Source organism: Coccomyxa subellipsoidea, assembly GCF_000258705.1.
Source record: "Coccomyxa subellipsoidea C-169, whole genome shotgun sequence".
Taxonomy (NCBI): domain Eukaryota; kingdom Viridiplantae; phylum Chlorophyta; class Trebouxiophyceae; family Coccomyxaceae; genus Coccomyxa; species Coccomyxa subellipsoidea.
In genome coordinates, this window is record NW_005178018.1 from 56,869 (window position 1) to 75,894 (window position 19,026).

Sequence of the window (19,026 nt, forward strand, 5' to 3'; positions counted from 1 at the left end):
TGCAGCACTTTTTTCGGCGGATAACATGAGACAAAGAGGCATGCAACAGTTGCAACCTGAATCAGAGAGCCCGGATAACAGATGCATGCAGTAGTAACCCTTCTGCGCTGACACATTTTACAAATCTGAAACTTACTTCTCAAATAGATAGATATACATGTAGCAGTGGAATCACTTCAAAGACCCAATAATTTTGCAATAGAGGACTACGCCTCAAGTGATCTACTTAATGATAGAAGCATCACAGTCACAGGGGACACAACAACATAATAGTACGTCTTTCGCATCCCAGTTTGGCAGCAATCTTGTACAGCCTTTCAGCCTGCAACCCGCAATCCCAAATATATGTACGCTCGTAGGAGAAGCTCATACTTTCAAGGAAAACCAAATGCAAAAGAATAGACACATACTTTCAAATCCAATTTGGTCCCAAGTGCGCTGTCACACGGGGCCCTAAGCACCTCTGCTTATCAATAAGATTAGTGTAGCAGGGAGTAATATCTGACCAGTAATATCTGACATCACACTGAAGCTGTCAGGGTCTGAAGTGCACCCATCGAATTCAAACAATCTGGAGAAACAGTACCTGACTTGATGCCAATCACAATCAGCTCAGCAGGAGCGAATGCTTTGGAGGCATTGACACATTGATGCAGCTCTTGAGAGCCACACAAATGCAAGCATCCTGGACAAGCACATCATATCACATGCACAAACCGGAACAGTCTTGTTTTGACATTGCTGCATACCTTTACTGCTTGCATGCCCCCTCTGGGACAATGTGCTCAGCATGCTTGCTTCTTGATACCCAAGACTGATTTGCGCTCCACTCGGGGCCACCTCATCTTCTTGCATGCTCCTAGGGCATGCTTGGCACATTAGTACACACAGACAGCTTGTGCTGCTGCTGCTGTGCTCCCTAAACAGCTGGCAGCAGCTGTTCACAGAGCACAAGCACAAAGACAACAGTCCTCATATGTTCTCCCCTAGGTCTTTGGGGCTGCATTGAGTGACAAACCAGCCTGCAGGGACTTCGCCCCGGCTGTTTCAGAGAACTCGCCTGCTTTCTTGACGAGCCCTTTCTTGGCCTCAGCACCTTGCAACCTCTCTTGACTTGGAATTTCTTGAGCGGCTCGGGGCTTCAACTCGACGGCGTTCCTGACCTGTGTGGCAGGGCCGAGCACAGGCCAACGGCATTGCCTGTGCATGGCGCCTGATTTGGCTTCTTTGCAGTAATAAGTAAATCAGCCCCACGTTCAGCAGCGCTCCCGTTGAGCAGTGCCTGATCAGGCGCCTGGATTAGTAATCGGGCTCCACCGAGTTTGGTAACCCAGCTCCACCGAGATTAGAAATCCAGCTCCACGTCGACAGCGTTCTTGCCCAGGGCGATCGGCCGAGCGTAGTCGCCGTACGCGCATCCGGCGTCGTTAATAAAAGTATTGACAGGGGAAAACGAGACATTCTGAACGTTCTCCGCAAATATCAGCGCCCCCGAGGTGATCCACCTGAAAGCACAAATAGTTCCTCAAACGGAACAGCATGGCTGCATCAAGTATGTGCGCCCTAGTCTGGCATGATGACATGCTATGCGCATTTGCAGCTGCACGTTGCATGCTCAGGCAGATTTTGCCCCAGCTCCTCACAAGCAATGTGAATCTGTACTGATGTGCGCTGGCAAGTGAGAATGATTACTGCTGACACGCTTGGAAATGGTGCGAAGCATGCGAGTGCAAGGCGGCCCTTTCTCCTTCCTCTCTGGCGGCCAGCCGCACTGCGTCGATATCAGCATTTATCTTTCCCAAAAGAATATTCAAGAAGGAGATAAATAAGCAAGTGAACTCACCCGAAGCCCTGCCCCGGGCCGGGCAGGCGGCAGAGGCAGTTTTTGACGGTATTCCCTCCGATGACTACCCCCTTGGCAGAGGTGACTAGTATCGGAGCGTAGGCCGCGTCTACGACGGTGTTGCCTGTGATAGTGATCCCGTCGTGCATTAGGTACTGCCCTGAACCCAGATCGCTGCGTCGGATCAAGCCCACGAATATGCCGCCGTAACTGGCTTGGACAAAGTTGTCGGATATGCGCAGGTTGCGCGCCCAGTCTGACTCCATCCAGCTCGCCTCTGGCATGACCTGTGGGAGCATAACACAAGAAATTAGGGGTTTGCTCAGCGAGGAGGCTTGACTCAAAAACACCTTCTGGGCTGTAAACACTTCAAAGCTTGACAGGGTCTTCCTCTTAGTGGCCATCACACTTGGCTCACTCTGGTAAATTAATTTGAACATCATGAGCAGGAGTCCGCGCACAGGATAAGAAGCCACAAATGAGAGGCCATACAGGCATTGTTTTTTCCATAATCTTGAGTAAGGAAGAAGGTTTTCTGCTGACAAATCCCAGGAAGACTGTCATCAGATATTCAGATGATGACATAATCATCCCGAAGACTGAGCAGAGAGTGTATCTGCAAGCGGCAAGAAAGGGAGGGAACGCCGCACCTGCATGCCCCACCAGGCGGGGCCAATGATGGTGTTGCGTTCGATGACGCCGTTGCCGGCCTTGATCTGCATGCCCCGCCCGCGATTATTCATAATGACGTTATCGCGGATGACAAATCCCGAGCCCTCCAGCTCAACATTAGTAATCAGGCTGTCAAAGCGCATCGCCTGGAATGCCTTTGGCCAATTATCCACGCTCACCTGGTCAGGAAATTAGGAAATGCTATGTCAAGCCCTTCTGCCATTTGAATCAAAATTCATGGGTCAGGACTTAGACTGTGTCTATATTCTTGCCAATTGAACCCAACTCGTCGCAAGCGGTGAAAAGGTTCAGCCTGGTATGTCAGAGAGCGCCAGATGTTGCTTGACAAATAGAATTTGAATCCTGGCTAAACTTTTTGTAGGGACCAACAAGTTGTGGCCAACCACTTCCAGCCAGAACAGCCCTCAACCAATGTCCTTATTGAAGGAGCAGGGCCAACCAAATCCATGCATCGCTAGCATGTGCAAAGCAGCAGGGCAGATTGTGTGGTTCCCAGCAGGAGGATTGGTGCCTGGCAAGCAGAAAGCACCCACCTCGAAGAACTTGGAGCTGGTGAGATTCTTTCTGATTGCCACCCTGCTCCGCATGGCCGGAGGGAGAGGATTCGGCACCTGCAAAGCACCCAGTGATCTTGAAAGCTCGATTTAGAGCTGATGCAACCTTACAACCTCAGCCCCAGCTGGCGGGGGGCGGTATAAATGCTGAGCACCGTGCCCAAGGTGAATTGGGTCTTGCATGGATTCTGCGATTCCAACAAGGGGTAGGGATTGCGCCAGCCTTTTTTGCAGCTTGATTGCCGGACGCACCTTGCCTCTTGGCAGGAAAGGCGGGTTCTAAAAGTAATGACAACAAAAGCACATGTCTGATGTGCTTCAATGGCAGGAGAGAGAAACAATTTCTATTCTGAAGGCCCCCTCAGTAAGGCCATTCTGTAAGACCAGAGCCGCAAGGCAAATTTGGAGGTGTGACACCAGATGATTGAATTATAAAAGCTAATAATCACTTGGACTCTGAAACCCTAAACCTCAACAGCCCTTAACCCTTGAAATATAGGCTCCAGGCAGCTGGCACCCACCTCTCTGACGGCAGTGATATTAGTATATCCCAGGAGTAGTAACTGGTCCCCTTCATAGACGCCTATTCTGGAGCCGACCCCCAGCGAGTTGGCGTTCCCTGCCGCCACCGTGAAGCTGCTGTTGCCTTGATTCACCTGTGCATGCAGCAGCACAAATGCATCAAGCTCTTACTAGCAAGGTGTCAGTATCCACTGAAAATGCTTGAACATTGCCAGTCGGATGTACAATAAAACTCCTCTGTAGGACAAGCACAACATTGTTGCTTGTGTGCACCCTCAAAAAAGAAGGTGCACCCTCTAGTTTATTATGCCGAAAATTGCTCCTACAATAGAATTATATAAAGTATCCTAGTGGAACAAGCGGTGGAATTAGCGGTGGCAAAAGCACATCTCTTCAATGTCCATTACAGGCAGATTCTGCTCAATGTTTGAGAATATCACCTTGAGTCATGTACACGTATATCACTTACCTCCCCCCAACATCTTGGATTGTCCATTAAACTGATGTGCAGGATATAATACTTCAAGGCATTCTTACTGAGAATCTGGGAGCAGCTCTCACCTTGACCACGAGGATGAACATGCCGTGAATGGAGATGGCATCGTCCCCCATGTTGGCGAGAGTGTTGCGCTCAATCAGGGGCCCAAAAGTTGCTCCCACGCTGTGAATACCGTCTCCATTGCTCGAAAGCAGCGCCGGCTGCTGCCCGTTGCCTATCGGGCCCGGGTATGGCGAGAGAGTGTTGTCCACAAACTGCATTCAAATTATATTATTATTGATTTGACGTGTTTCCTGCCAAGAGGCAAGGTGCGTCCTGCAGCTGAGCTGGTAATATATAAATTCCAGAAGTTTGGCATTGCTCATAAGTGTTTCCCCAACCGGCTAGCATGCATGTGGCCGCTGCAATTGTTCTGTCACATCAAAATCATGCATGCGATATCATCAAAATTGAATGTTTACAGGCAGCAAGGGATGCCCACCCGGTTGCCGTGGCCGCTCCAATCAATGATGAAGAACATGCCAACGTTGTGCATGGTTATGTTTGCGATCGTCACGTTGGTGCAGCGTGTCAGCATTATGCCGTGCGCATAGATTCCCCTCAGCTGCGCGCATGCAAAGTTACAGATTTTAGCCAATGTAGCACAGGAAAGAATGCAAAATTTTGCGCCTCAGCTGCAGCCATGCAATATTGCGTTTGTCAGCTGCTGTTGTCGAAATGCACATAATGCAGCAAGCTGTAATTTGCTCTGGGAAGCAATTGATTGTAGCAAGTACGCTCAGGGGCACATCAATCGTAGAAAGTCACCATTCCAAGAAAGCTGTTTCGCAGTTTACAGCCGTTGATCAGATCTACCCATTGCATGTTCGCTGCAGCTGGAAAGCAAAGCACCTGCCACAAACGTTCGTGTTCCCAGCCTCCTGAGAACAGTTCAAGACTAGCTGGGGCTGCCTCGCTTTTTGACTTAAACTTTTAAATCCTGAAAGCGGGAGGGAACGCGCACCGCTATGAGGTCGCCGAGTTTGGCCTCCGGAAGCGCAATTTCAAACGCGAATTTGTACGTGCCCGGCGAGACCTTACTAATCGCGTTGGGCCATGCGTCGTAGTAATTGTCCACCAGCTTCCTCGTTGCTCCATCGTAGCGCAGCAAATAACTCTCTCGAGTGCTCTTCTGGTCCATCATCGAATCCGTCGGGTAGCCGTCGTGAATCTGCGCATGCATGCATCATACCAGACAGTCAGTGCCTGTCTATTATCTGCGCTGCACAATATTGTGTTGTATAACCTCCCCCATTCTCAATTCTCCGTGTATCAATATTATGAAACAAGGTTAATCGATGCTGTGCAGGCTCAGGAGCAGATCTGCCACATGTGCAGCAAAGCTCAGCAGGTAGGGGAAAGAAGGGATAAGTGGGGGAGAAACTTCTGATGTACTGAATCCAGCGCCTGATTTGAAAGGCAGAAACCACCGTTGAATAGTCACAGCATGGTCAGAAGTGATGCAACATGATATTAGTAAGCGCTGACCTGGACGGTCCAGGTGTAGCCTTGTACGGTGTCGTTGGTGATGTCTGTGATGGTGCCCTGGGTGAAGGGCAGGGCATAAAGCGCGTGGTGCGCCGTAACGGGCCCCGTGAACTCCACGTTCACACAATCCGCAATGCTGAAACCCGCCTTCTTTATGTCCTGCGCAAAGCGCAAGGCCGATAAATTTTCCTGATTCCATGGCGTGATAGGATTGAAGGTTGCTAGCTCAATTCATCAGTTTGGAACATAACTTTTTGAACACCAGAGTTCAGCCAAAGGAACCTATGAGCAATTACACGGTTGCCATGGCTTTCAAATACTGAAAAGCAGAAGCATGTGTGCACGAGGCAGCTGACGCCCTCAGAATAGGAACGCTGCGAATGTACTCTCTCTGCAGCATGCTTGTGAGCTTTGGGCAGCAGAAGATTCATATACCTCGAAGCAGGACCCAGCAAAGCTGTCAGCAGAAGCCGCCAAGAAGGTGTCGCCTTAAAATCCAGGGCCCTCCGAGATGAGAGCGAGGCGCACCTGAAAGACGAGTGTGCTGCCGCTCAGGTCAACGGTGAAGGGCGTGCGGCGGCGGTTGCGGGGGTTGCAGAGGAAGATCAAATGCGCGTCGGAATTTCCCCCCGCGTTGACGATGTAATTCCCCGGCCGCAGCCGCACCCCGCGCACAGACTGGTCGTTCACCTGTAAACAACACACTCTTGATCCCTTAACATATTTTAGCCCCCCTCTTGCCCTTCTAGGAATGTCCCTCCAGTAGCAAGGTGTAAAAGAGATTCCCCTGTCAAGGGAGGTTTGCAGACGCGTTGCCACAGATCCTGCCCACTGCCGGACTGGTGACATCCAAGCAAGACTGTACTGCTGAAGGGCAAATGTCCGACAATCTTTGGCCTGAGCAAAATCTGCCGCCTCAGCATGCGACTAGATGCATGGCAGATCAAGCTCTCACAGAGGACTGCAGAACGTTGTGTATTTCACAGGTTGTTGTCTCCAACCCAAAGTAACTTAGTCAATGACAATGATACCATCATCTGCATTACTTTTGTGAGTTGATGAATTTCATCACCGTGGCTGTGAAGAATGCAGCAAAGCCACTACCAATCAGCGTGTGACTGGATGCATGGCCAATCAAGCTCAAATACAGCAATGCACAAAGAAGGCTTTATTGATTCTTACCGTGGCAGTGAAGAATGCAGTGAAATCGCTGCCGATCAGCAACCCCGGCTTTGAGGGGTCCGGAACAAACTCCATGACACCGCTGCCGGACATCACCATGGACAGTCTCGCCTGCGCAGACCAGCGCACACGAATTTCAAGCAAAGTTTCAAGGGTGGACCATTAGTAAGAGCGTTGCGGAAGCCGTTTTCAGTGCGGACTTTTGCTGCAGATGCAAGAGCATGCAGCAGCTTTCATTGGAGGATATCAAGTGAGCCTCCAATGAAAGTTGTACCACATACGCTTGCACACGCAGCTGCATGGTGTTCTCTATGCGCTATGCTTGGTTTCACCCCCTGGAGGAGAGTCTTGGACACAAGCTTCAGTTTGTAAAGCTTGGACGAACATTCGCCCTCACCTGCTCCACAGCGTCAGCCGCAGTGGCAGCGATGAGCGCCAATGCTTGCTGTGGGTTTCTGTATGCGGTGTCGGCGGGAATGGCCAGGAAATTGGACACGGACGCCGCATGCAAGCTACCATTGCGGTCCTGCAGTGCATGCATTGCATTCAGGGAACCGTCTTGATGTGAGCTTGAGTGCTAAACAACCTCGAATACCCTCGGAGACTAGAGCCTTTGAATGCCTAGACCTGCACACTGCCATTGCTGTCCTAAAAAGGGGCAGGCAGCAACACTGACTTGAGCCATCCAGCGCAGCTGCATCATTTCACTGCCACAAGAAGTCCCTGAACATGCTTGAAAGAGAGATCAATTCCCAACTTCTACAACTACTACATTCAAAGGCTTGCGGGCTGTGCAGCTCCGGCGTTTCTCCCTTTCAGCGGGCATCTAAGGTGCTCTTGAAGCTGCCTTCCTCAGTCACGCACTGACAAATAGCAGCAAGTGAAAACCTGGAACGCCACATTGATTGAGGCGCAGCTGAGACACCAGGCCTCCGTACCTCCAAATCTGCACATCGGCAAGCATGCAGCAACATTTCACCGGCTCTTGCACGCAGTCACATGCATGCACATGCGCGCACCTGCCAGGAGCTCTCAGCGGCCAGCTTCTGTCGCAGCAGCGAAGCCAGGTCCCGGGGAACTGCCTGCCTCGCCACGGACCACGGCGCGCTCGGAGGCGGCCGGAAGGAGTATGAGAATTCGTCATCGCTCGAGTGGGTCATTTTCTGTGCGGGAGGACAGCTCACATTGTCAGTCGCCACAGCACTGCAAGAATTGCCCATAGCTTTGTTGACATGGAGAGTTGACTGGCTTGAGATTTCAGGGGATGCTCTGGTTTGCAAGCAGAGCCTACCGGTGGCTTTTTCATGCCATCGCAGCTTCAGTTGAGGGCAGGGCAGCTGATGTCAGCTACCGTCCTGTGATAGGAGGAGGAAACTTTGCAGGTGTGACACAGAAATATTTTTCTAGGTAGGGGGTCCGATCAGCGCGCACCTGCACGGCACAGAGGTAGCCCCGGGCGCCGCCGCTGCGCAGCCACTCGGAGGGATCGCCCTGCAGACCCGCGCACATTGACTCCCCAGCCTCCACCTCACCCCCTGTCAGTGACTCATCCGCCGACCCCGGCGCCTCCGCGCCTCCCTGGCGCCAGCCATCCGCCGCCGCGCCTCCGACGTTTGAATTCGAATTTGGATCCGGCGCGCCGGTGCCGGACTCGGCCGGTGCCGGCGCGGCAGCAGTGGATGCCGGCCCGGGTGCCGGGAACGCTGCCGCAGACGCGTCCTCTGCCGCAGTTGCAGCGGTGTAGTGCCCTGAGAGGAAGGAGTGGTCTGCAGCGGAGTTGCCACTCAGGAAGGCCTGCACCAGGTCCGCTGCGGTGGCCACCGCTGCCGCGGGCGGGGGAACTTCGGCATCGCCGGGGAAGTCCACCTCAAGTGCCCGCCGCCTGGGATGTGCCTGTGCGCAGGGGAAGTGAACATGTCAGTGACGGTGCATAAGGCTGTCTCAGAAGTGCAGAACCTTCTAGAATGTTGTGCCCAGCTGGCCAATGTGGAGTTTGCTGGCAGTTGGCGCTATGACAGCCGGGACCAGGCTGGCTTGGTGGTGGCAGCGCATATCTGATATTACCTAGAGCACATGTGCAGGTACGACGCGTACTACAGGTAGTACGGCAATACTGCTCGATGGCCATTTCATGTGAATGGCCTGCAGGCTGTCAGGCCACACTTTCGCGGTACCTCAAAAAGACTCCACTATTGTAACAGTTTTGTGAGGGAACCTTTCGGGAGTCCAATCGATGCGTTGAAAACGTACTACAGTGACAATACTTTGTCATCCCATCGTACACTGTGAGAAACACTTTCGGCAGACACGCCCAACGCCGCAGTGGTAAGCACCGATGCGCTGCCCCGAACGTTAGCTAGCACAGTGCAAAAACAGAATAGCTTCTGTCGTACAATAGGGCAGGATTGCATCGCTAGACTCAAATGCCTTCGGAGCCCACTTAATACACCACCGGTTACTTTCTCCGTTCCGTGCGTAAGTAGGGCGCAACATATTTGCAAAAGTCGCTGTAATGCAGCGCTTTCGCCCCAAAGCTTCACGAAAATTCATGGAAAGGCTCCTGCTGACGCACCTTCTGGCCAGCCCGCCGGTAGCCAAGATCCGAGACTAGACGCGTTGTGGCACCATCCGTGCGGCCTCCGGAGTCCTCTGCTTCACAAAGGCTGGTGGCCACTAGAAGCACCGTCAAAGCAATACTGTACAGCCAACTGTGCCTTGACATTGCGCTGACAGAAGCGGCCCACAATATGACGCCCCAGCCGATCTCTAGCGCGCCATGTTCTGCTGAGTGCGTAGCAAGAAGAGGAATTGTCTCGAATGCTCCACGCTGCCTGGCACAAGCGTCCGCTTGTGCTCTCTGCCTGCTTTTCTCTGTCCCCTGCACCCCTCCGTCGGGCAATCAGCAGTGGTCATCGATCAATTCTGATCGCCTAGTTCCCAAACCAGACGCTGCCGTCACTGCGGGCATCTGTTTGCTGGCGTCCCTTCTCTGTTAAAACCCGAGGAACTGGCGGAAAAAACGGCGAAATAATGCAGATGGCAAACCTGGCGAATGCTGAGCTTATTGCATGACTCCCCCCCAATGGCCAGCTCACACGACTTTGAAGAGCACAGCAGAAGAGTTTAGTATCTGTAATAAGACGGTGAGGTGCAGAATAACTTGTGTTTGCAAGCTGACAGCGCGACAATAACGTTGCAGCGTTAGATGGGCCGCCCATTCTTGGAGGTGTGCCTGCCAGTCTCTGAATAAGCAGCGTTTATCGCTGAATGACCGAGCCTGTATGACTTGTGATGTTTTGTGAATATGATCTGTCTTTCAGCTCACACGGGGGTTTCAAAGTGGTGACCATGTGATATGCTGACACGTTCGGGGTGGGCATCGCAGTATGTAAAGGACGGTTCAACGAAATACACCTGCAGGTGTTGCAGGTGAGATCTCTACTGTCTTCAGTCGTAGTAAGTGCAATGATGTGAGCGCAACAATCCGATTGTGTATTCGAAGTATCAGAACCCTTTTACTCTTGGACGACAACGCCTTACCTTGCCTGGTGGGTATCATCGATCATGGCGCCGTTACATACACTCGAAGCCTTGTACTAACTGGGAGGCATTCGGACAACCGTTATGATTGAAAGTTCAATGAAGTGGTCAAAACACGCCATCCAACCTGATCATGTTGCTGCACCAAAGTCATAGGTGGGACAGGGCTTCAAACAGGCTCAGCTAAGCCAGTATCATTCGATCTTACTTTTGCAAGTCCCTTGCTGCATTGCAGCTACCAGCCGCTTCTCTGACCGTGTCCAGCCAGTCCCTAACCAGCGGACATCTAAACTGTCTCCAAGCTAGTGCCTTGCTCACCCCACGGGGCATTCGAGCGATTGGAAGAGCACAGTGACATGACGTGGCCATTAAGCTGACATGTGCCTGCATGTGCGCACAGCTGCGACGTTGCCAGCTCATCCGGGCTCGTGTGGCAGGGAGTGATGGGAGCTGCGAGGCAGCCGGCAGTGCTTCTGAGGGACACAGTCAACCTTGAACCCCTGGGCGATGCGCGCTCTGAGCGGCTTAGCAGCGGCAGGTGGGGACGTAGTGATAATTTTAATGCACCATAATTTCAATGCATGAGCATAAACGCTGGCAGCCCCTTGACCGTGCATTTTGCACCTTTTAGCTGCTCCCACTCCTTTGTCTCCCCAGCAGGAGTGTGTGTGTCTCCTTTGTTGGGACGGTTTTGGTTGTGCAACAAGGGGGGTCCCTGTTTGCCAGGACTCCTTCGGATGCTCTCTTGCTGGAGGGAAAGCTCACTTGATCGTAGTATTTAGGCACATTCAAGTGGGCTCTTGCCAGCATTAAGAAGGCACTAGACGAAAGATAGCTGAAAGTTAAGGATGGTCCTTCAGCCTGAGCTCTGGCATACAAAGATGCTCAGGATCCGGTGTTGGTGACAGGTACACCCTTGTAGACGTGACATGCCGAGGATGCGCGACCATTCTCGGCTGGCGCTACCAGGAAGCCAAGAACCGGGTTAGTCACCAGCATCCCTTCAGCGCGCTGCGCAGATTGCAATATCAGCACACCCTGTGCTCTGTAGTGGTCACTGGCGTGCGCCCTTCTTGCGCATTGGAAGACTTGCAGACTCTTGCTGAGTTGCAATCATGCATGAATGCTGCTTGCACAGGGTTTCGCTATCCCTTTCTGAAGCAATCAGTCTCACACATGGCAGCAAAGCACTGCTCATGTAAGAGTCGATAGGGCGCTTCACATGCATCAAAAGGTTGTCTGTGGGCCTTCCTTCTCCTGGCCTGATGTAGTCTTCAAATGCCTGATGCAGGACGAGAAATACAAGGAGGGCTGCGCGCTGCTGCAAATATCTCTGCTGAGTGCGGTGGACATGGAAGGGGACTCCGATGTAGACGTGCCCTGCCCAGCGCACAGAACAGCGCCACAGCGCAGCATCGCCACGCAGTGCTGAGCTGGCGCTCGTGCAGGGTTATGTAATGGTTACACAACCTCCTGAGGTGGCAAAAGGGGCGCGCACTGCTGAGCTGGCGACCGCGAAAGGTCATGTGATTGTGACACCATGTCCTGAGGGGGCAAAAGAGCCTGTATTGCTGAGCTGGCGTGTGCGCAGGGGAATTGTAAGGGTTTTACTTGTCATCCAAGGGGCATGCAATCCAGCCCTGCAGGGTTGTTGGGTGCTCTGTGATCCTGATAACCAAGACTGCAGGTCTCTGCTGCCAGTGTATACACTACATAGCGGGCACATAGCAGGGGCATGCAGTGCCAAAATCTGCACTGTTCAATGTAGCAGGCTTTTTGCTTTGTATCATGATGTCTGATTTGATCTTAAGAGATAAGAAACACGTGTAGTATGTAGACATCTTGTGCCGCATTGTGCGAACGGCCCAGACCTGAACGCAGTAGATTCAGCCCAGCTCAGCATGGCGTGATGCATGCTGCAAGCCATTTCTTTCAATGCACCGAGCTGCCCCTTGTTTTGGGTGCGCTGGAGTGTACAGCAGTGTATGTATCTCGGGTGTCTGTGGCCCAGCCCTCGAGCGCGCAAACATGAGGAGATGTGATGATCGATGTATGTTTCATAAAAAGTGCCCGGCAGGAAGTGGTCTTGTGACAGTGCCAGACTGCTGAGGCGGTTATGGGCAGAAAGGAGAGCATTTGATGTAGATTGTATCCAAGCTGTTGGGCGCATTTGTGGACCCCAAGTGAGAGACAGAGCACAGGATTGGCTAGGCCTTGTCAATACTTGCAGTATGGTTGCAGTGTCTATGCCATATGGTGCCCACAATACCGTCCTTGTCTTTTGAATGTGGCAGCTGATGCAAATTTAATGTGAGACCTGTAAGAGCAGATGCGTATGCACACAACGAGCCCGTCACACCTATTGCTTGCGCCATTTCCCTAAGACTTACCAAAAAGCATGCCACAAGCCCCTGACCACGAAATTGTCCCAAGCAACAAGCATGCATGCACTGTCACCGCGTGTCAACAGCTGGCCAGTAAATAGTGCGGTCCAGAAGAAGAGTCCAGTCATGGGCTAGCTCAGGCTCTTGTGGGAAGCAGGGGCGCAGCCGCTCTGATAGCGCAAACGTGTCCGGTGACAAACTCATGTCCCCAAGATTGGTCATTGCCGCCAGCGCTGCTGTGCTGTTGAGTCGTGTCTCCGCATCTGCTCCCTGAAAAAGCAGAGGGCTTCCATTCTTGTCACGTTAGTGCAAGACAGGCCGCAATTACTTGCCAGTCTCTCGAAGTCCAACATATCATAAAACCCGCGAGGCTGCATTTCTCCTACACAGGCGCTGGCACTGCCTTGTGTATCTTGCATTCACTTTTGGTATCATCTGCAAATTATTCATCGCCACAGGGGGTCCCACAGCAGACATTGCTAAAGGGCAGGGCCGCTATTCACAGGCTCCATATTGATCAGAAGTTACTAATTTTTAAGAAAGAACAGAAAGTAATAGGTGATGAGATCGCACATGCTGCAGCCAGGCAAGCAGCCAATCCAGCAGAGCAGCGTTGCAGTGGGTGCCGATATTTGTGTCATCAAAACTCGCACTGCTACCCAGGACTGCCACACGGCCCTGGCCCTCTTCGCCACTCCACACCGCACCTGAACACGCCAACGAAACTTTGGAAATGACATCTTGCAGGAAACATTGGACTTTCTCACACTACAGTACAAGCACTTCACCCCTTCCAAACGCCACTGTGCAATGCTACCCTCAATTTGCAATGCAATGCATTCCTATTTGATGGATTATCTGCTGCCAAAGCACTTGGCACGATCAAGCACACTTGATCAATCATGACCCCGTTGTCCACTGACACAAACAAGTTTTCAACACTTAAAACTCAGCGCTAATGAGATGTTTGCCTGACCTATAGGCAGCTGGGTTGGGCTGCAGGTCTGCCCAGTCGCCAGAACAGGCACCGCCGGTGCCTCAACACCCAGTGGTGCACCCCTCACATACGCCAGCTGCACGCCAGGTTTGGCAGCGTCAGCCGAGCCTGGATTCGAGTTTGAATGCGGCCCGGCGCCTGCTTTGGCCGCGGCGCCTGCCCGGAGCGCCGTGCCCGGCCGGACAGCTGGGCTGCCCGGAGGCCAGGGGGTGAGGGACGCTGCTGTTGAGGGCCTATAATCCAGGCGTTTTGACAGAGCTGTTGAGGGTCTCTGCAGGAAGTCACACAATACATTGCTCTGAGTAATGGCTTGAAGATGCAAGGCAGGCCTATTGAGCTGCTCAGAACAGTACCTCTCCTATCACGCAAGAAGATGCAACACCTGCATCGCATTTCATAGGCAGCAACTGCATCATTGTTGCAAAAGGTCAAACAAGTGTCAGGCGCATAGGAGAAGAAAGGCTATCCTCTCCACATTGGAAGCTGCTGTCTGACCACTCACCATGTAGCTATCTGCCTGCTGGGTGGTCGGCCGCCTCTCCAAGGCAGCCAACAAAGACTTGCTCACGACCCCATCCGCGCCGATGCATGCAGTTGTCGGGTGCATGCATGCGTCTCCCGGCACGGCCCGCAGCACCGTGATGTACTCCACTGCGATGCTGAACGGTACCAGCAGCTCGTCCAGATTGCTGCCTGGACAGGGAACAACACCTGCCTGACTCTTCTGTCACTGCTTGTATGCCCAAAGGACAAGTCCCAGCAATGCAAAGTAGCCTTGCCGACCAAACACCTTTCAACCGCTTTTCTCGCAAAACATTATGACCAAGGTGCAGGGTACGAGCTGGCAGGTGTTGTATTCAAAAGTCATCTCTGGCGCTCCTTGCAGAGCAGAGAAAGCTGCTCCCTCGGTGGCTCACTTAGTGCCTGTCTCGGCATGGCAGCCTTTCAACTATGCTGTGTGCTGCTTAGGAGCACAAGGGAGAGACTTCAAGGATTGGACAGCGCAGTCACCTGAGAGTGCGTCGCCACCGGCTTCGGCAGTCACAAGCAGCCAGCCGCCGGTCCCGACAAAGTGGTGCGCGCATGCAAGGTCTGCTTGGGTGAAGAGGTGGCGCGGGCAGGCGATGACTAACAGTGAGTAACCCTCCATTGGACAGGCCCCCAGCGACTGCTCCGCTTCCTCTAGGACCGTGAGTCTGAAATGGGACTTCAGCCTGCAACAGCGGATCACCTCAAATGGTGAAAATGTATCCCTCGTGGGTGCTCTCTGTGATTACAAGGGGTGCCTGTGTTGGGCCTTGTGGCAGGCTGGGAAGAGCTCAGATCGAATCCAACAGGTTGCGTTGAAGATGTGGCGATGAAAGCCAGCAGATTACAGTTATACACATGACAAATTGTGCTTGAGAAGCGCACCTTTTTATAAGCTGCTTGTAGCCTGACTTCTTGGGCTTTGATATGTGGCCGAATCCACAACACAACAGGGCCCTGGGACGAGATTGCTGCTGCGACTCGGCAAACTCACTGTTTGTAGATATTGCAGTGTCGGGGCGTCCAGTGTCGTAGCGTCCATCGCGGTTTGTGGACATCAGATCAGCCTGACTCACCATACTTGTGATCCATCCCACGAGTTCAGGTAGGATTCTCGAGATTCTTCTACTGCTGAAAACTGCACCTATTTCGAATATTATGTGCAACTATGTCAGACGATCTCCTGTGTTCCTTCCGAAGTTGACAGCACAGATCAGATCAATAGATGCCTTGCCAAAATCAACCGAGGCATTCTTAAAAAAGGACGTTTTGCTGGAGAACATCGACAATCTTTTGAATAGTTGCGAAGGAAATCTTGAGGAAGAATGAACGCCAAACCTCCACCAGTGTGACCGCAATCGCAACCTCGGGCGTTACGATGACACGTGGCACCACGTCAGCAACTAATGCTTTTGTGCATCATCGTGATCGCCTTCAAAGTACAGCGACAGCCATCAGAAATTGAACATTACAGAACAAGACTAATAGGATGCATCAAACAGAATCTGTAAAAACGATGTCTAAGAAGTTCAGGACAACGGATAAACCTCATAGATAGTAGCAAACAACAGAAGGACAGTCTGAAGCTGAAGACATGGCGAGGCATTGGTTTTTAACAAGGCACAGAAACCAATATCTCTTCGTGCCAAATCTCATCGGTATCTCGCTGCCCAATCGCTCACACAGCGGGCCTTGACAACTTGCTTGTGGTTGAGATGTTCTGAGCTGTGCACTTTTCTAGGCACAGCAAGGAGTTGAGCAACACCGTTCTCATATTGCTACATTCATCAATTAATGCACATCCCACCATAATCATGTTGTGCAGGCTATGCGAGGATATTGAGCGCTCTGTGCGCCTTTGCCATTGCGCTGCGCAGCCCAACTCTCTGCGTTGTCTTCTATTTCTTTGGGTGAGGATACGCCTGTTGCTTGCCTCAGCAACCATTGCTGCTGTCCCATGCACTGTATGTCCCAGCAGTGATGAGCATTTTCCTTCAACCTGGTCCGTTGCGCAGGTTTGTGTGCGATGAGTTGGATGGGAGGTTTGCGCGCATGCTCAACCAATCCACCATGCTGGGCCAGGTGCTGGACATGGTTACAGACAGGCAAGCCCTCGATTCACCCTCTCAGCACTGAGTAAGCATGTGAAGGCCTTGCAGTGTGCTGCATTTTCGCCCAAGGGCAATATGCCGGCATGATGTCCTCTGCAGTCAATGTTAATGCGCACAAGCCGCATGCAGATCACTGTCATTTGATCTGGGAACCTGTGCACCGCCCCCCTACAACCCTGACAATATTGGCAATTCCTAATGGGGGGTTATTTCCAAGCTGACTATGCTGCTTGACGCTGTGTGCGGGTGCCTGCCGTGATTATTTTTGCAATCCTGTGTTTGAAGGCAGGCTTGCTGTGGGATGCTGCTTCACCTCTGCGAAGAAATCTTGGCCCTACCACAAGCCATTATGCGCATTACTCGGCGCACCTTACCAAAATTGTGCGAGTGGTTTTTTCTTTATAAAAGTATCAAACCAAGCTCTTTGGGGTGTGAGCAGGCTGTCCACGGCGGGGCTGCTGGCGATCCTGGGCATGCTGAGCCCGAGGTGGTACTTTGGGTTTCTGGCGCTGCTGATGCTGGACATATTCAGCCACTGGTTCCAGATGTACGCCACCATGGCCTCAGGCGCCTCCACCCACAAGGTGGGTGGATCCTTGCTGCTGTAGACCTCCACGCGTTACAATTCCCGAGAAGTCACGTGAGGCCTTGGGATTTAGAGGACGGGGAGTTGCCGCAGCTAAGTAGCAGCATTAAGGCTTCTCTCTCACGTATTTGCAATGTGCAGCACGCAAAATCGAAACTCTTAGCATCGCCTGGCAGCTTGCCGGGACAAGTTGCATATCTTTGGATATCTAGTCATCATCATGCTTGCTGCTTTGCAAATGAGTGTGTCTGGTGGGCGGCAGGCTCGGGTAGCTTTTCCTTGCTGGGTGTCTGCGGCCTAGTTGTGACCCTGCCAATATTTTGCCCAATTGAACTATGTTCTTTACACTGTTGGGCAGGCCACGGACAGCCGCAGCGCTGTGGTGCGATTTTACTACAGGCAGCGCCTGTTCATGGGTTTCTGCTGCGTGTGCTGCGAGATCCTGTACCTCTCGCTCTACCTGCTTCATTTCCCCGGCTACCAGCGCGCGCCCCTTGTGCCCCTGCACCTGCCGGCAGCTGTCCGCACGCATCTCAACGGTGCGCGCACCCCTGAAAGCCCACTGGATTAGGGGTTTGCACTATCGAGGTACTTGTTATGCTTTGCCAGTGAAGGCTATGTCCAGATTGGAGATTCTGCTATCGGGTCTTGCAGTCGGCCTGTGCAGGTATCATGCCTGTATTCCGCTGTCTCTGTATTGCTCTGTCTCCTGAGGGGAGCGATCAAGGCAGCTTAACAAGAGCTCTGGTGGTTCGCATCGCAAGGGTGGTTGCTTGTGTGACTATTGTTTATCTGAATGTTACTCGCAACATGTCTGCCGGCAGTGCCCAGACTGCCCTTAACACCAATGAGCCCCAGGTGGCTCCCAACAGTCTTTACAAAGTGGTAGGTGGAACAGTGCTTGGCTGACGTGGCGCCTGATGTGGCTGCAGGCAGCGTGGCGCAGGCGGAGAGCGTTCCCTTGGCGGCAGTGGTGGCAGTCCTAGCAGTGCCGGGCTTTGTGATCAAGCAGTTTATCAACTGCGTGCAGCTGCGCTCAGCCATGCAGCTGCTGGTGGCGACCGACAGGGACCAGGACAGCCGCAGCAAAAAGAAGACACAGGAGGCGCTTGATGCCCTGTCAAAGATGCAGTGACAGTGTGCTGTTTGTTGTGGGGGATTATTTGTGACTTTATGTAATCAGCCACATTACATGAAATGTTGGCAGGCATTGACAGCAAGCTGCAACAGACAGGGACTCTACTAACCCCTGTGTTGGCCGGCACCATGTGATCTATATCTCTCTGGTTTGTGGGGGTTCTTTTCTGGGTGCCAGTGTGACTGGGCACATGCGCAGCAATTGGCAGAAAATGAAGCTGACTCTATGTGTATGCTGAGGCTGTGTGCTGTACATCGGCAGGGCAAACATAGGCATTAAGTGCAATGTAGCGTTGGTGTCTGTATGCAACAGGCTTCGAGGGCCTGTGCTGTGTGAACGTAGAGGCGTGACTGTTGCTTTCCAGTTTCTTGTGATTATGGCAGCATTGAGAGATTTGTGTGAGAGCTGGTCAACCGTAGCACTGATGAAGACTTGAAGAATTCTATTTGACTCGTACGTGCAGTTTTCATTCAGCAATCCACTGTATGGAAATTTGTTTGCTCTCATGAATTACAATGTACCCGAAAGCCTGGTACTTGTGATGCTTTGGATCACGAACCCAAAACTCCCTCTCGTGGACATGGCAGCAACCCGAGCTTCCCGTCTTGGATGAAGGCAAAATTATTACTGCATGCATAAAGTTGGATTGTGTAGGTAAGTCTAAGCAAGAAGCTTACGAAGGGGTCCAGATCCCTCAAAGCAGATATTTCGGCACCCACAGGCTCCACTGCGCAGCACGATAATGAAGGCCCCTGCTCTATCCTTTGACAATAGGGATTCGTTGACTAATATAATCTCCGAAACTGTTCAAGTGCAATCTTTTGCAACAACTGGCACTTTTCCTCTGGTTGTAGGTTTCGAAACGCCAGGTGGCGCGCCATAATCGCAGAAGTCCGGGACGTCTTAACAATTTCCGACACCA

General features: G+C 52.2%; 4 protein-coding genes across 4 annotated transcripts; 2 read left to right on the forward strand and 2 right to left on the reverse strand.

Moving 5' to 3' along the window:
• Positions 1-1,345: 1,345 nt before the first annotated feature.
• COCSUDRAFT_45472 (hypothetical protein) lies at positions 1,346-9,542 on the reverse strand (the record flags this gene model as incomplete). Its single annotated transcript, XM_005642690.1, has 15 exons — positions 1,346-1,505; positions 1,844-2,130; positions 2,494-2,694; positions 3,070-3,147; positions 3,612-3,746; positions 4,174-4,365; positions 4,593-4,715; positions 5,115-5,321; positions 5,639-5,797; positions 6,167-6,328; positions 6,821-6,931; positions 7,218-7,346; positions 7,840-7,983; positions 8,252-8,713; positions 9,393-9,542. The coding sequence occupies 15 exons, from the start codon at positions 9,540-9,542 to the stop codon at positions 1,346-1,348; spliced, it is 2,700 nt and encodes an 899-aa protein (XP_005642747.1).
• Positions 9,543-9,972: 430 nt separating this feature from the next.
• Positions 9,973-12,199, forward strand: COCSUDRAFT_68340 (hypothetical protein). The gene is made up of 5 exons (XM_005642691.1): positions 9,973-10,046; positions 10,206-10,249; positions 10,761-10,898; positions 11,269-11,344; positions 11,652-12,199. Exons 1-5 carry the CDS (start codon positions 10,026-10,028, stop codon positions 11,790-11,792), a joined length of 420 nt encoding a protein of 139 aa, XP_005642748.1. The 5' UTR covers positions 9,973-10,025; the 3' UTR covers positions 11,793-12,199.
• A 614-nt stretch (positions 12,200-12,813) lies between these two features.
• Positions 12,814-15,327, reverse strand: COCSUDRAFT_60406 (hypothetical protein; the record flags this gene model as incomplete). The annotated part of the gene is made up of 6 exons (XM_005642692.1): positions 12,814-13,014; positions 13,318-13,451; positions 13,721-14,012; positions 14,244-14,434; positions 14,753-14,955; positions 15,155-15,327. 6 exons carry the CDS (start codon positions 15,325-15,327, stop codon positions 12,814-12,816), a joined length of 1,194 nt encoding a protein of 397 aa, XP_005642749.1.
• A 536-nt stretch (positions 15,328-15,863) lies between these two features.
• COCSUDRAFT_20883 (CDP-diacylglycerol--inositol 3-phosphatidyltransferase) lies at positions 15,864-18,101 on the forward strand (the record flags this gene model as incomplete). Its single annotated transcript, XM_005642693.1, has 7 exons — positions 15,864-15,927; positions 16,095-16,179; positions 16,285-16,363; positions 16,420-16,427; positions 16,817-16,964; positions 17,325-17,486; positions 17,865-18,101. The coding sequence occupies 7 exons, from the start codon at positions 15,864-15,866 to the stop codon at positions 18,099-18,101; spliced, it is 783 nt and encodes a 260-aa protein (XP_005642750.1).
• Between the last annotated feature and the right edge of the window lie 925 nt (positions 18,102-19,026).